The sequence below is a fragment of the Hemitrygon akajei genome, chromosome 28 (assembly GCF_048418815.1).
Source record: "Hemitrygon akajei chromosome 28, sHemAka1.3, whole genome shotgun sequence".
Lineage (NCBI taxonomy): Eukaryota > Metazoa > Chordata > Chondrichthyes > Myliobatiformes > Dasyatidae > Hemitrygon > Hemitrygon akajei.
In genome coordinates, this window is record NC_133151.1 from 11,997,172 (window position 1) to 12,013,473 (window position 16,302).

Here is a 16,302-nt window from a genome sequence, read left to right on the forward strand (position 1 = left end):
GAACCTGTGCTGAACCCAAAGACAGCCAGTTCGCCACGGATCCCAGGCATCTTAATCTTCTGGTTTGGTCTCGCATAGAAACATAGAAAACCTACAGCACAATACAGGCCCTTCAGCCCACAAAGTTGTGCTCAACATGTCCCTGCCTTAGAACTACCTAGGCTTTACCCATAGCCCTCTATTTTTCTAAGCTCCACGTATCCATCCAGGAGTCTCTTAAAAGGCCCTATCGTTTCCACCTCCACCATGCCACCGGCAGCCCATTCCACACACTCACCTCGCTCTACGTAAAAAAAAAATTAGCCATTTCAGCCTCTGACTATCCACGTGATCAATGCCTCTCATCATCTTATACACCTCTATCAGGTCACCTCTCATCCTCCGTTGCTCCAAGGAGAAAAGGCCGAGTTCACTCAACCTATCCTCATAAGGCCGTGCTCTCCAATCCAGGCAACGTCCTTGTAAATCTCCTCTGCACCCTTTCTGTGGTTTCCACATCCTTCCTGTAGTGAGGTGACCAGAACTGAGCACAGTACTCCAAGTGGGGTCTGACCAGGGTCCTGTATATCTGCAACATTACCTCTCGGCTCCTAAACTCAATCCCACGATTGATGAAGATCAATGTACCTTATGCCTTCTTAACCACCGAGTCAACCTGCGTAGCAGCTTTGAGAGTCCTATGAACTTGGACCCCAAGATCCCTCTGATCCTCCACACTGCCAAGAGTCTTACCATTAATGCTATATTCATATTTGACCTACCAAAATGAACCACCTCACACTTATCTGGGTTGAACTCCATCTACCACTTCTCAGCCCAGTTTTGCATCCTATCAATGTCCCACTGTAACCTCTGACAGCCCTCCACACTATCCACAACACCTCCAACATTTACTAATCCATCCCTCCACTTCCTCATCTAAGTCATTTATAAAAAAAAATCACAGAGTAGGGGGTCCCAGAACAGATCCCAGAGGCACACCACTGGTAACCGACCTTCATGCAGAAAATGACCCGTCTACAACCACCCTTTGCCTTCTGGATCCTCAAATCAATGTCCTCTTGGATCCCGTGCCTCCTTAGTTTCTCAGTAAGCCTTGCATGGGGTACCTTATCAAATGCCTTGCTGAAATCCATATATACTACATCTACTGCTCTTCCATCATCAATGTAGTCACATTCTCAAAAAATTCTATCAGGCTTGTAAGGCACGACCTGCCCTTCACAAAGCAATGCTGACTATTCCTAATCATATTATACCTCTCCAAATGTTCATAAATCCTGCCTCTCAGGTTCTTCGTCAATTTACCAACCACTGAGGATAGACTCACTGGTCTATAATTTCCTGGGCTATCTCTAGTCCCTTTCTTGAATAAGGGAACAACATCCACAACCCTCCAATCCTCTGGAACCTCTCCCGTCCCCATTGATGATGCAAAGATCATCGCCAGAGGCTCACCAAACTCTCTCACCTCCCACAGTAGCCTGGGATTCACCCCGTCCGGTTGACAGCAGAGTGAAGATCCCTCCACACCGTCCCATCACACACTCCCGCGGTCAGACACAGAGTGAAGCTCCCTCCGCACCGTCCCATCACACACTCCCGGGGTCAGACACAGAGTGAAGCTCCCTCCGCACCGTCCCATCACACGCTCCCGGGGTCAGACACAGAGTGAAGCTCCCTCCACACCGTCCCATCACACACTCCCGGGGTCAGACACAGAGTGAATCTCCCTCCACACCGTCCCAACACGCACTCCCGGGGTCAGACAGAGAGTGAAGCTCCCTCCGCACCGTCCCATCACACACTCCCGGGGTCAGACACAGAGTGAAGCTCCCTCCACACCGTCCCATCACACACTCCCAGGGTCCACCCGGAGGTGAGGAGGGTCCCCACTGGAAGTCCCTTTATGAGGGGGTTCTTCCCATGCACCTGGGGGATCTTGGCTGGAGGGTGCTGCATAGAGCGGTGCCCTGCAATGTTTTTTAGTTTGTACATGGATCTCCCACCCGCATGCCACTTCTGCGGGCTGGAGGAGACCGTGTACCACATGTACATGGAGTGTGCGAGGCTGCAGCCTCTTTTTGCGTATTTGTGTGGGCTGCTTCTCGCCTTCTGGCTGCATTTTAGCCCCACCCTATTTATATATGGTCATCCAGTAAGGAAGGGGGCATGGAGGGATGAGGATGTCCTAGTCAACTCGCTCCTGGGGCTGGCGAAATCCGCCATCCGAGGGTCTTGGAAATGGGTGGCGGGAGGATCTCCCCGGGCAGACTGCCTGGCAATGTTTAGAGGGTATGTTCGTGCCCGGGTAAATATTGAAAAAGACCACGCGCAGTCCACGGCGACCTTAGAGGAGTTTCGAGACCATTGGGCTCCGCGGGGTGTAAATGCCATCGTGGATAGAGATGGCAACATTTTGGTGTAATGTCTATTGTCTATTTGTAGTGAAGTAATTGTGTTTGCCACTGCTCTGTGTGTACCTTATAGCACCGATATTTGTAATAAAGGATTTTGTGTTTTAAAAAAAAAAGGGTCAGACACAGAGTGAAGCTCCCTCCACACCGTCCCATCACACACTCCCAGGGTCAGACACTGAGTGAAGCTCCCTCTACACCGTCCCATCACACACTCCCAGGGTCAGACACAGTGAAGCTCCCTCCACACCGTCCCATCACACACTCCCGGGGTCAGACACAGTGAAGCTCCCTCCACACCGTCCCATCACAGACTCCCGGGGTCAGACACAGTGAAGCTCCCTCCACACCGTCCCATCACACACTCCCGGGGTCAGACACAGTGAAGCTCCCTCCACACCGTCCCATCACAGACTCCCGGGGTCAGACACAGTGAAGCTCCCTCTACACCAGGGATAGAAACCTGGGGTCCACGGACCCTTGCTTAACAGCTTCAGTCCATGGCACGAGAAGAGATTGGTGACCCCTGTTCTACACCACCCCTCTGGTTAGTTGGTGGTTTTTTAGTGTGTTTGAGTACTTGGTGATCCAGCTATTCCTGAGCTAGTTCTCTCCCCCCTCCACCCCCACACCGCTTGCACTCCCCAAGACAGCATCTGCTCCTGTTTCTCAGCAGGGCTATGGATTGGAGGTCGGGATGGGATCTTGCACATCCAACCTTACTGATATCTCTTGCTGTGTCTTAAGTTTGCTTCTTCACGTTTGCCTGTGTGAAGTCTCGTCTGGTATGTTGTTCAACCAGTTTTCCAGGTTTAACTAGGGCCAGAACCTTCAGAGGCTTCTATTAAAGCTTTATTATCTTACAGTATCTTGACAAACAGTCACCGCACACTCCCTGAATAAGTCAGAGTAAAACTCCCTCCGCACCATCCCATCGCACACTCCCGGGGTCAGACACAGAGTGAAGCTCCCTCCACACCGCCCCATCACACACACTCCCGGGGTCAGACACAGAGTGAAGCTCCCTCCACACCGTCCCATCACACACACTCCCGGGGTCAGACACAGAGTGAAGCTCCCTCCACACCGTCCCATCACACACTCCCGGGGTCAGACACAGAGTGAAGCTCCCTCCACACCGTCCCATCACACACTCCTGGGGTGAGACAAAGAGTGAAGTTCCCTCCACACCGTCCCATCGCACACTCCCGGGGTCAGATACAGAGTGAAGCTCCCTCCACACCGTCCCATCACACACTCCCGGGGTCAGACACAGAGTGAAACTCCCTCCACACCGTCCCATCACACACTCCCGGGGTCAGACACAGAGTGAAGCTCCCTCCACACCGTCCCATCACACACTCCCGGGGTCAGACACAGAGTGAAGCTCCCTCCACACCGTCCCATCACACACTCCCGGGGTGAGACAAAGAGTAAAACTCCCTCTACACCGTCCCATCACACACTCCCTGGATAAGTCAGAGTAAAACTCCCTCTACACCGTCCCATCACACACTCCCGGGGTCAGACACAGAGTGAAGCTCACTCCACACCGTCCCATCAAACACTCCCGGGGTCAGACACAGAGTGAAGCTTCCTCCACACCGTCCCATCACACACTCCCGGGGTCAGACACAGAGTGAAGTTCCCTCCACACCGTCCCATCACACACTCCCGGGGTCAGACACAGAGTGAAGCTCCCTCCACACCGTCCCATCACACACTCCCGCGGTCAGACAGAGAGTGAAGTTCCCTCCGCACCGTCCCATCACACACTCCTGGGGTCAGACACAGAGTGAAGTTCCCTCCGCACCGTCCCATCACACACTCCCGGGGTCAGACTCAGAGTGAAACTCCCTCCACACCGCCTCATCACACACTCCCGGGGTCAGACACAGAGTGAAGCTCCCTCCACACCGTCCCATCACACACTCCCGGGGTCAGACACAGAGTGAAGCTCCCTCCATACCGTCCCATCACACACTCCCGGGGTCAGACACAGAGTGAAGCTCCCTCCACACCGTCCCATCACACACTCCCGGGGTCAGACTCAGAGTGAAGCTCCCTCCACACCGCCTCATCACACACTCCCGGGGTAAGACACAGAGTGAAGCTCCCTCCACACCGTCCCATCACACACTCCCGGGGTCAGACACAGAGTGAAGCTCCCTCCACACCGTCCCATCACACACTCCCGGGGTCAGACACAGAGTGAAGCTCCCTCCACACCGTCCCATCACACACTCCCGGGGTCAGACACAGTGAAGCTCCCTCCACACCATCCCATCACACACTCCCGGGGTCAGACAGAGAGTGAATCTCCCTCCACACCGTCCCATCACACACTCCCGGGGTCAGACACAGAGTGAAGCTCCCTCCACACCGCCCCATCACACACTCCCGGGGTCAGACACAGAGTGAAGCTCCCTCCGCACCGTCCCATCACACACACCCGGGGGTCAGACACAGAGTGAAGCTCCCTCCACACCGTCCCATCGCACACTCCCGGGTCAGACACAGAGTGAATCTCCTCCACACCGTCCCATCACACGCACCCGGGGTCAGACACAGAGTGAAGCTCCCTCCACACCGTCCCATCACACACTCCCGGGGTCAGACACAGAGTGAAGCTCCCTCCACACCGTCCCATCACACACTCCCGGGGTCAGACACAGAGTGAATCTCCTCCACACCGTCCCATCACACACTCTCCCGGGGTCAGACACAGAGTGAAGTTCCCTCCACACCGTCCCATCACACACTCCCGGGGTCAGACACAGAGTGAAGTTCCCTCCACACCGTCCCATCACACATTCCCGGGGTCAGACACAGAGTGAAACTCCCTCCACACTGTTCCATTGCAAGTATGATCAGAGACTAGTTAGTTGGTGTTTTTTTTGGAGCCTGTGAGCTACAGTGATTCAGCAGTTCTTGCGCTATTTCTCCAACCACCCACGCACCCCCCCCGGCGGTCTCTAGGATGTCATCTATCGTCAGTGGGACAGTGACGAGGCCCTGATTTTGTTTTCGGGCGCGGAGCAGCTGGGAAGTCTTGTGCCCGGATCCATGCACGGTGCGAGGTTCCCGCAGACGTAACCACACTCCCACCTCCGGAATCCCCCGCCTCTCTCCCCCGGCACGGCTGGGCCTCGTGCCGAGGGCCGTGCCCCGGGGTGTGGGCAGCAGGTTTGGTCTGCGTGGTGCTCTGTGGAGGCATTGTTGGCAATTGGGATGGGTCAGGGGCTCCACGCTCCCTTGGCTCCTCTCCAGACTGAGTTGCCCCTTGTCCTGTTCCCTGGTCTGTGGACAGAACGATTTTCAGTCAACTTTCTGCTGGTGTTTAAACTCCAGCATCAGTCTCCCACTCCCGCACCTGTCTCCATCTCTCTAACTCTCTATTGGCCCCTACATCCCTCCCTGTCACTGTAACCCCCCCCCCCCGGTCCCTGCACCCTCCTCGGGTTGAGTGAGACGAGAACTGGAGGGGTAGGGTGAGGGGGTAGCCCCTTCACTCCGTGGGTAGTGCGAATGTGGAATGAGATGTCAGTGGATAGGGGTTCAGTTGCAAAGTTGGAAAAGTTGAGATCTCTACTTGGGTGAGAGGGGTTTGTGGGGGGGAAGGGGGGGTATTTTCCACCTGCCGGTTGATAGGACTGCTTGAACTTCAGTCCCCTGTCTGCTGTGACCAGGAAACCATGGAATGGGGCCCTTTGTGGGTCTGAAATCCAGGGGGAGGGGGGGGTGTGTACAGGATAAATCTCAGTTTCGAAAGTGCAGTTTTGGATTATTTGTTTAAGGAAGAATATTGTAATGTTGGAATTTGTCCAGGAGCGATTTGTCAGAGTGATTCCCTTATAAACAAGTCACAGAAGACACACGTCCAACTTCTCCATGCCGATCACAGTGTCTCCGAGTCCCACTTGTCCCGTTTACCTTGTTTGTTCCGGGTCCGTGTCTTTTCAATGTTGTAATCAAATCCGCCTCTGCCACTTTCTCTGTCCGCCCATTCCTCATCCCTCTCTCCCTCTCTGTGAAAACGACGCTCGGGTTCTTAGTAAACCACCTCACCTTAAGCCTGTGCCCTCAAGTTCTTAATTCCTGAACCATGGGGGGAGGGAGATTGAGAGGCGGTCTTGCACAGGTGAATGTGCAGTCTCCTGCTGCTGGCCAGTGGTGTAGTGGCATCAGCCACCGGACTTCAAGGCCAATGGTCATGGGTTCGAATCCAGCCGGCTCCTCGTACGATTGAGCATTGACTAGCGTCTTGGCCTCGTTTTAAAAAAAATAATGTACAATCAAATGCTGCAGCACAGGGCCATGGGGCAATAAAGGGAGCTTCACTCTGTGTCTGACCCCAGGAGTGTGAGATGGGACTGTGTGGAGGGAGCTTCACTCTGTGTCTGACCCCGGGAGTGTGTGATGGGATGGTGTTGAGGGAGCTTCACTCTGTGTCTGACCCCGGGAGCGTGTGATGGGATGGTGTAGAGGGAGCTTCACTCTGTGTCTGACCCTGGGAGTGAGTGATGGGATGGTGTAGAGGGAGCTTCACTCTGTGTCTGACCTCGGCAGCATCCTCGAAGAGAGGAATGAATGTATTTGGTGGATAATGTCATGTTGTTACTGACACTCGAACAGCCAAAGGGAGGGGGGGCCACCATGGAAGCCAGGTGGCTTTGGAAAGAGATGCGGGGCAACATCACGAACAGGAATGGCGGGATATCTGAAATAGTTATTAACGTTGAGGTCAGCTCCGGGGGACATCAGGCTGTCTCTGTTTTGGGCGTTGGGAGGACAGAGGGTGAAGCGACTGTCTGGAAGGGTTTGGGGGCAGTGTCTGTGTGGCATGATTCAATAACAGCGGTCTCTGTCTCCCTTTCCCAGGACCCACCAAGCAGGTCTCTGGTCACGCTCCGGGTGGATCCGCAGGGCTTCTTCCTGTACTGGACCGGCCAGAACAATGTAAGTTGGACAACTTGTTAAGCCGTGTGATGTGCAGCGGGTTACCGAGCTCGTCCGCCTGCCCTTTCTGTGGCCAGGAGGAGTCAGTGTGCCAGCATTGCCGTGGGGTGCCCCTGTTTGACCAACGGAAGGGGCTGCCCCTCGAGTTTTGGGGTGCACTTCAGCCTGATCTGCCGTCACCCCCAGGTCGCTCTTGGGCCCCGGCCATGAATTCTACTCGTGGCTCCAGGCTGCGTGCAGTCCAGAGTCCCACCCAGGCCGTCCACCTACCCCTTTTCCGGGGTTACGTTCGTGCCGGAGCGCGGTCACCAGGGGTATGGTGGGAGATTTCTGGGAATGGTGTTCTCTCCCCCCCTCCCCCCAGGAATTGAGTGTTTTGCAGGCTGACGTAACCACATTTTAATTTGAGATTGATAACCTGCAAATTCCTGATGTTTGTACTTTGTGTGACTAGACTTATGCAATTGTGTTTAAAAAAACAACACAAAAAGTCAACTGCCCTGCGTCCAGTAGTACTTGCACGTTGATGTCAGTGTACCCGTGACCTTGTGGCAATCTTCCACCTTATCATTTACCTGCACTGCACTCTCTCCGCAACTGTGACACCTTATTCTGCATTGTTATTCCTTACCTTGTTCGAGCTCAATGATCTGATCTGTATGAACAAGGCAAGGCTTTCACTGTATCTCAGTACACGTGACAATATTTAACCAATTTCACAATGATACGGCGGCTGAGTCAGAAGAAGGCTGCAGCTGCCTAGCTGTGTGGGTGTGTTTTACAAACAGTCTCTCTGACAGGCTGCACGAGTCACAACCTTCACTACCTTGTGAGTGAGTGATGGGATGGTGTGGAGGGAGCCTCACTCTGTGTCTGACCCCGGGAGTGTGTGATGGGACGGTGTGGAGGGAGCTTCACTCTGTGTCTGACCCCGGGAGTGTGTGATGGGACGGTGTGGAGGGAGCTTCACTCTGTGTCTGACCCCGGGAGTGTGTGATGGGACGGTGTGGAGGGAGCTTCACTCCGTGTCTGACCCTGGGAGTGTGTGATGGGACGATGTGGAGGGAGCTTCACTCTGTGTCTGACCCCGGGAGTGTGTGATGGGACGGTGTGGAGGGAGCTTCACTCTGTGTATGACCGTGGGAGTCTGTGATGGGACGGTGTGGAGGGAGCTTCACTCTGTGTCTGACCCCGGGAGTGAGTGATGGGACGGTGTGGAGGGAGCTTCACTCTGTGTCTGACCCCGGGAGTGTGTGATGGGACAGTGTGGAGGGAGCTTCACTCTGTGTCTGACCCCGGGAGTGTGTGATGGGACGGTGTGAAGGGAGGGTCACTCTGTGTCTGACCCCGGGAGTGTGTGATGGGACGGTGTGGAGGGAGGGTCACTCTGTGTCTGACCCCGGGAGTGTTTGATGGGACGGTGTGGAGGGAGATTCACTCTGTGTCTGACTCCGGGTGTGTGTGATGGGACGGTGTGGAGGGAGCCTCACTCTGTGTCTGACTCCGGGTGTGTGTGATGGGATGGTGTGGAGGGAGCTTCACTCTGTGTCTGACCCCGGGAGTGTGTGATGGGACGGTGTGGAGGGAGGGTCACTCTGTGTCTGACCCCGGGAGTGTGTGATGGGACGGTGTGGAGGGAGCTTCAATCTGTGTCTGACCCCGGGAGTGTGTGATGGGACGGTGTAGAGGGAGGGTCACTCTGTGTTTGACCCCTGGAGTGTGTGATGGGACGGTGTGGAGGGAGGGTCACTCTGTGTCTGACCCCGGGAGTGTGTGATGGGACGGTGTGGAGGGAGCTTCACTCTGTGTCTGACCCCGGGAGTGTGTGATGGGACGGTGTGGAGGAAGCTTCACTCTGTGTCTGACCCCGGGAGTGTGTGATGGGACGGTGTAGAGGGAGGGTCACTCTGTGTCTGACCCCGGGAGTGTGTGATGGGACGGTGTGGAGGGAACGTCACTCTGTGTCTGACCCCGGGAGTGTGTGATGGGACGGTGCGGAGGAAGCTTCACTCTGTGTCTGACCCCGGGAGTGTGTGATGGGACGGTGTAGAGGGAGGGTCACTCTGTGTCTGACCCCGGGAGTGTGTGATGGGACGGTGTGGAGGGAACGTCACTCTGTGTCTGACCCCGGGAGTGTGTGATGGGACGGTGTGGAGGGAGATTCACTCTGTGTCTGACCCCGGGAGTGTGTGATGGGGCGGTGTGGAGGGAGCTTCACTCTGTGTCTGACCCCGGGAGTGTGTGATGGGACGGTGTGGAGGGAGCTTCACTCTGTGTCTGACCCCGGGAGTGTGTGATGGGAAAGTGTGGAGGGAGCTTCACTCTGTGTCTGACCCCGGGAGTGTGTGATGGGACGGTGTGGAGGGAGCTTCACTCTGTGTCTGACCCTGGGAGTGTGTGATGGGACGGTGTGGAGGGAGCTTCACTCTGTGTATGACCCCGGGAGTGTGCGATTGGACGGTGTGGAGGGAGGGTCACTCTGTGTTTGACCCCGGGAGTGTGTGATGGGACGGTGTGGAGGGAGCTTGACTCTGTGTCTGACCCCGGGAGTGTGTGATGGGATGGTGTGGAGGGAGCTTCACTCTGTGTCTGACCCCGGGAGTGTGTGATGGGACGGTGTGGAGGGAGCTCTACTCTGTGTCTGACCCCGGGAGTGTGTGATGGGACGGTGTGGAGGGAGGGTCACTCTGTGTCTGACCCCGGGAGTGTGTGATGGGACGGTGCGGAGGGAGGGTCACTCTGTGTCTGACCCCGGGAGTGTGTGATGGGACTGTGTGGAGGGAGCTTCACTCTGTGTCTGACCCCGGGAGTGTGTGATGGGACGGTGTGGAGGGAGCTTCACTCTGTGTATGACCCCGGGAGTGTGTGATGGGAAAGTGTGGAGGGAGCTTCACTCTGTGTCTGACCCCGGGAGTGTGTGATGGGACGGTGTGGAGGGAGCTTCACTCTGTGTCTGACCCCGGGAGTGTGTGATGGGACGGTGTGGAGGGAGCTTCACTCTGTGTATGACCCCGGGAGTGTGCGATGGGACGGTGTGGAGGGAGGGTCACTCTGTGTTTGACCCCGGGAGTGTGTGATGGGACGGTGTGGAGGGAACTTCACTCTGTGTCTGACCCCGGGAGTGTGTGATGGGACGGTGTGGAGAATCGACGGTCTGTGAGTGATCGTGCTTGGTGTAATCAGCCTCCCTGTGGCTGGATCCAAATTAATTAAATTGAGTTTGTTATCGGAATGTACTGCCAGATGCATCTGTTACGTTAACGACCAACGCACTCACAGTGTTCTTGGGCAGCCCGTCGGTACCCGCCACGCATTCCAGCGCCGACAAGGCCTACCCAGAATGCTCAGCAGAATCCAACGAGGAAACGAGCTCCACTGCTTCTTCCCATCCATGGCTGCGGAGAATCCTCTGCTCCGAGGCGCCAATTCCTCGGTAACCCGGGCTGACGTTGCTCTGGGTCGCCTACCCGCGATACTCCTCCTTTCATCCCCCTCGGCCGCGAGCGTCGGATGCTCCGGTCTCGGGGTTAGGGCTCCCCCTCGTCGGCCGATGTGGGAGTCGATGCCAGCGACCGGTGCCCGCGGGTCGACCGGGAGTCGAGGACCAGTGCCCGAAGCCTGGAGGCCCGGAAGCCTGTGCTGGAGTCGGAGGACTGCCTGCCTGGGAGAGGGCTGGGAGTAAGGGGGGGGGGCCTCGTTTTATTGTTTTTGTTACTTACCGTGTTCCATGTTGTTCTGCCGGGCATTGTGGGTAATGCTGCATTGGCCCCGGAACGTGTGATGACTCTTGCGGGCTGCCCTCCCCCCCCCCCCCCCCCCCCGGCGCACACTTGCCTCATTAACGCAAACGATGCCCTTCACAGTTCCGATGTTCGTTACGAGCCATGTCGTGCGACGTGGCCTGTCGTGGTCTTTCCGTGGTTGTTCTTGGCAAATTTATTTTTCTACGTGTGGTTTGCCATCAGTCACTGAAAGTAAGCATGCAGGTACAGCAGGCAGTGAAGAAAGCTAATGGCATGTTGGTCTTCATAACAAGGGGAGCTGAGTATAGGAGCAAAGAGGTCCTTCTGCAGTTGTACAGGGCCCTGGTGAGACCACACCTGGAGTATTGTGTGCAGTTTTAGTCTCCAGATTTGAGGAAGGACATTCTTGCTACTGAGGGAGTGCTGCGTAGGTTCACGAGGTTAATTCCCGGGATGGCGGGACTGTCATATGTTGAAAGATTGGAGCGACTGGACTTGTATACACTGGAATTTAGAAGGATGAGAGGGGATCTGATTGAAACATATAAGATTATTAAGGGATTGGACACGCTAGAGGCAGGAAACATGTTCCCGATGATGGGTGAGTCCAGAACCAGAGGCCACAGTTTAAGAATAAGGGGTAGGCCATTTAGAACGGAGTTGAGGAAAAACTTTTTCACCCAGAGGGTTGTGGATCTGTGGAATGCTCTGCCTCAGAAGGCAGTGGAGGCAAATTCTCTGGATGCTTTCAAGAAAGAGTTAGATAGAGCTCTTAAAGATAGCGGAGTCAAGGGATATGGGGAGAGGGCAGGAACGGGGTACTGATTGTGGATGATCAGCCTAGATCACATTGAATATTGGTGCAGGCTCAAAGGGCTGAATGGCCTACTCCTGCACCTATTGTCTATCGCCTCCTTCTGGGCAGTGTGTCTTTACAAGATGGGTGAGTCCCCGGCCATTATCAATGCTCTTCGAAGATTGTCTAACCTGGCGTCAGTGGTCACAGAACCAGGACTTGTGATATGCGTCGGCTGCTCACACGACCATCCCATGGGTCTATGTGACCCTGATCGGAGGGGGGGGCTATGCCTCGCCCGAGGGTAACCTGCAGGCCAACGGAGGGAAGGAGGGTCTTATGCCTCCTTTGGTGGAGACGTATCTCCACCCTGCCACCCGGAGTTCACTGGACTTGCGCTACATTAAAAATTCCGAATCTGAGGTTGCTGGGGTGGGTCAGAGAGACAGGGTGTGGTTTCTGAGGTTTGTTCGGCCCCCACCCCCACCCACCACCGCCCCCTGCTGTGGAGCGTGACGCCCTGGCGGGGCAGTGTTCCCTCGGTCACGACCCCGTGGTGAGGCAGCGTGCGGAGGATGTAAACAGGAACTGCGGGGATTGGGAAACGTCCTGGTGCGTTATGCTCTCAGCAGGCGGGGGTTTGTTAAGCAGCCTGTGACCTGGTCGGGGAACGTACGTCTCTGTGTGTGTGTGTGTGTGTGTGTGTGTGTGTGTGTGTCTCAGTGGCAAGCTGTGTTCGAGGCCCACTCCCCCCTCCCCCATCCTCCATTTCCTGACGAGCTTCCCTCATGAGAGCGTAAGAAATAGGGGCAGGAGGCGAGCCTGCTCCGCCATTCAATAAGATCATGGCTGATCTGGCCACGGACTCATCTCCACCCACCTGCCTTTTCCCCATAACCCTTAATTCCCCTGCTGTGCAAAAATCTACCCAACCTTGTCTTAAATATATTTCCTGAGGCAGCCTCCACTGCTTCATTGGGCAGAGAATTCCACAGATTCACCACTCTCTGGGAAAAGCAGTTCCTTCTCATCTCCGTCCCAAATCTACTCCCCCGAATCTTGAAGATGTGTCCCCTAGTTCTAGTATCACCCACCAGTGGAAACAACTTTCCCGCCTCTATCTTATCTATCTCTTTCATAATTTTATGTTTCCATAAGATCTCCTTTCATTCTTCTGAATTCTAGCAAGTACAGTCCCAGGCGACTCAATCTTTCCTCATAGTCTAACCCCCTCATCTCTGGAATCAACCTGGTGAACCTCCTCTGCACTGCCTCCAAAGCCAGTATATCCTTCCTCGAGTAAGGAGACCAGAACTGCACACAGTACTCCAGGTGTGGCCTCACCAGTACCCTGTACAGTTGCAGCATAACCTCCCTGCTCTTGAATTCAATCCCTCTAGCAGTGAAGGCCCACATCCCATTTGCCTTCTCGACAGCCCGTTGTACCTACAAACCAACCTTTTGTGATTCATACACAAACACTCCCAAGTCCCTCTGCCCAGCAGCACATTGCAATCTTTTAAATAATACTCTGATCTTCCATTTCTCCTTCCCAAGTGGATGACCTCGCATTTACCAACATTGTGCTCCATCTGCCAGACCCTTGCCCACTCACTTAACCTATCTGCATCTCTCTGCAGACTCTCCGTATCCTCTGCACAATTTGCTTTTCCACTCAGTTTTGTATCAGCAAACTTAGATAGACTACACTTGGGTCCCCTATTCCAGATCGTTAATGTATATTGTGAACAGTTGCAGGCCCAGAACCGACCCCTGCGACACACCACTCACCACTGATTGACAACCAGAGTAACACCCATCTATCCCAACTCTCTTCTCTATCAGTTAACCAATCCTCTATCCATGCTAATACATCACGCCCAACTCTATGCATCCTTATCTCATGGATAAGACTTTTATGCGGCACCTTATCGAGCGCCTTCTGGAAATACAAGTAAATAACGCCCATCTGTTCCCCTCTATCCACTGCGCTCGTTATATCCTCCAGCAAGTTTGTCAAGCAGGACCTGACATTGCTGAATCCTTGCTGAGTCTGCCTGATGGATCCATTTCTTTCCAGATGCCTCGCTATTTCTGTAATAATAGCTTCAAGCATTTTCCCAACTGCAGATGTTAAACTAACTGCCTTCTTGGCGACATCCTTTTTCTGAACAGTGGCGTGACATTCAGTCTTCCAATCTGCCGGGACCTGCCCAGAGTGCAGAGAGTTTTGGTAAATCATCACCAAAGCCTCAGCTATAACCTTTCCCGTTCCTTTCAGTACCCTGGGAAGCATTCCGTCCGGACCATCGATCTCGTCTATCTTCAGGCCCACAAGTTTGCTCGGCTTTGAGGACTCCACCCCCTCACTGTCTGGCCTTGGCACGGGGCAGGGCTCCCACCCTCACCCCACTGACTGTTAGGGGCATTGGGGAGATCCTTACCGGATATATTCAAAATTTGACTCATCGTGTGAACCCCCCACCCCCCCCCACCCCAATCTCTCAAACCCCTCTCCAGGACCTAAACCCTCAAAGTTCAAAGTAAATTCATTGTCATTGTACCAGAGTAATTTTCTTGCAGGCATACTCAATAAATCCAGAATAGGGTAATAGAGACATAGAAAACCTACAGCAAAACACAGGCCCTTCGGCCCACAAAGCTGTACCGAACATGTCCTTGCCTTAGAACTACCTAGGATTACCCATAGCCCTGTTTTTCTAAGCTCCATGTACCCATCCAGGAGTCTCTTAAAAGACCCCATTGTATCCGCTGGCAGCCCATTCCACGCACTAATGACCATAGTAGACTCAATGAAAGAACACACCAGCTCAGACAGAGTGCAGAAGCCAATAAACTGTGCAAATACAAAAGTAAAATAAATAATAAATATCAAGAAAGTGAGATGAAGAGTCCTTGGAAGTTCCCTCCATCTCTGTGACTGTCTGAAACCATCTAAGTCCTTGCGTCTCCCTCCACTTTCAATTCCCCCTCACGCCACTCTCTCCAATCCTCATCACTCCATTGTACCTTCTGTTGCCGGGCTGCTAAACTCTGTAATCCCCTTGGTTTCCCCCCTCCCCCCATCCACTTACACTTTAAACACCCCTGAACCTGCGTACCCCCCCCCCCCAAGCTTGTGGTCGCCACTTGCCCCCGGGTAGTTCGGATCCAGCCAGAGGGCAGCACAGCTTTGTGCAGGGTGAGGCTTTTAATGGCAAAAGTGAACTCCCACGCCATCGCGGGCATCTTCAAAAGTGGCAGCTATTTTTCAGGATGCCCACCCTCTTGGATGTGGCCTCTGCCCACCAGGCGGTACCAGGGCCTGGCGATCCACGCTCTCCGCTTTTAGGAACAGCCTCTTCTCCTCTGCCGTCAGATTTGTGAACGGTCCATGAACTCTGCCTCACGATTTTTCTCTGCTTTGACACTTAAATTGTTTTTGGGCGGCGGGGTGGAGATGCGTCTCTACCAAAGGGGGTGTAAGGTGCTCCTTCCCTCCGCTGGCCTGCAGGTCACCCTGGGGCAAGGTGTAGCACCTGCTTAGCCCCCCGATCAGGGTGACATGGAGCCATGGGAGCAGGTGGTGGGCGGTCGTATGAGCAGCCGGTGCAGATCACGAGTGCTAGTTATGAAACCGCTGACGCCAGGCAGACAATCTCTGAAGAGTATTGACAATGGCTGGGGGTCACCCGTCTTGTAAAGACACTTTGGCCCAGCAGGTGACAGTGGGGAACCACTTCTGTAGAAAAATTTACTGAGAGCAATCATGGTCATCGGAAGGCCATGATTGCCCCCGAAATATGGCATGGCACATGATGATGATGTCATCATACAACGTGGCACATAATGATGAGTAATTTATTTGTCTTGAACTGTAGCACAGCTGGAGAACATTAAATTTCACTAATATATATGTGTGTGTGTGTGTGTATGTAATGTAAATATGTATATACAACTGTGTGTGTTTGTGTATATAGTGTGTACGTGGTTTATATATATTAAAAAAACGTGGTTAGCATAATGCCTTACAGTTCCAGAGATCCGTGTTCAATTCCTGCCGCTGTGTATCAGGAATCTGTACGTTCTCCCTGGGAATGCGCAGGCTCCCGCGGGTGCTGCAGTTTATCCCACAGGTCCCAAGACCTACGGTTGGCAGGTTGATTGTCCCGTGATTAGGCTCGGATTAAATCCAGGGCTGCTGGGTAGCACAGCTTGAAGGTACAGAGGAGCCTATTCCGCACAGTATGTTAATAAATAAATATATGTAAATATTTATTTACATATTTGTGGGCGTATTTGTATATATTATAATTCTAACCCAGATTCTGACCGGACCGTTATGTAGTGGTTATCGTAACGCATGTCAGTACTATGATATTGCGAT

The 16,302-nt window shown here is 53.9% G+C and overlaps 1 protein-coding gene across 1 annotated transcript in view; it reads left to right on the plus strand.

Moving 5' to 3' along the window:
* LOC140717682 (1-phosphatidylinositol 4,5-bisphosphate phosphodiesterase beta-3-like) overlaps nt 1-16,302 on the plus strand; it is a 112,639-nt gene that overhangs the window by 4,902 nt on the left and 91,435 nt on the right. The window contains exon 2 of the mRNA XM_073031324.1: nt 7,299-7,376. Coding sequence (XP_072887425.1) covers nt 7,299-7,376 — 78 coding nt within the window. The remainder of the gene's footprint in view (nt 1-7,298; nt 7,377-16,302) is intronic.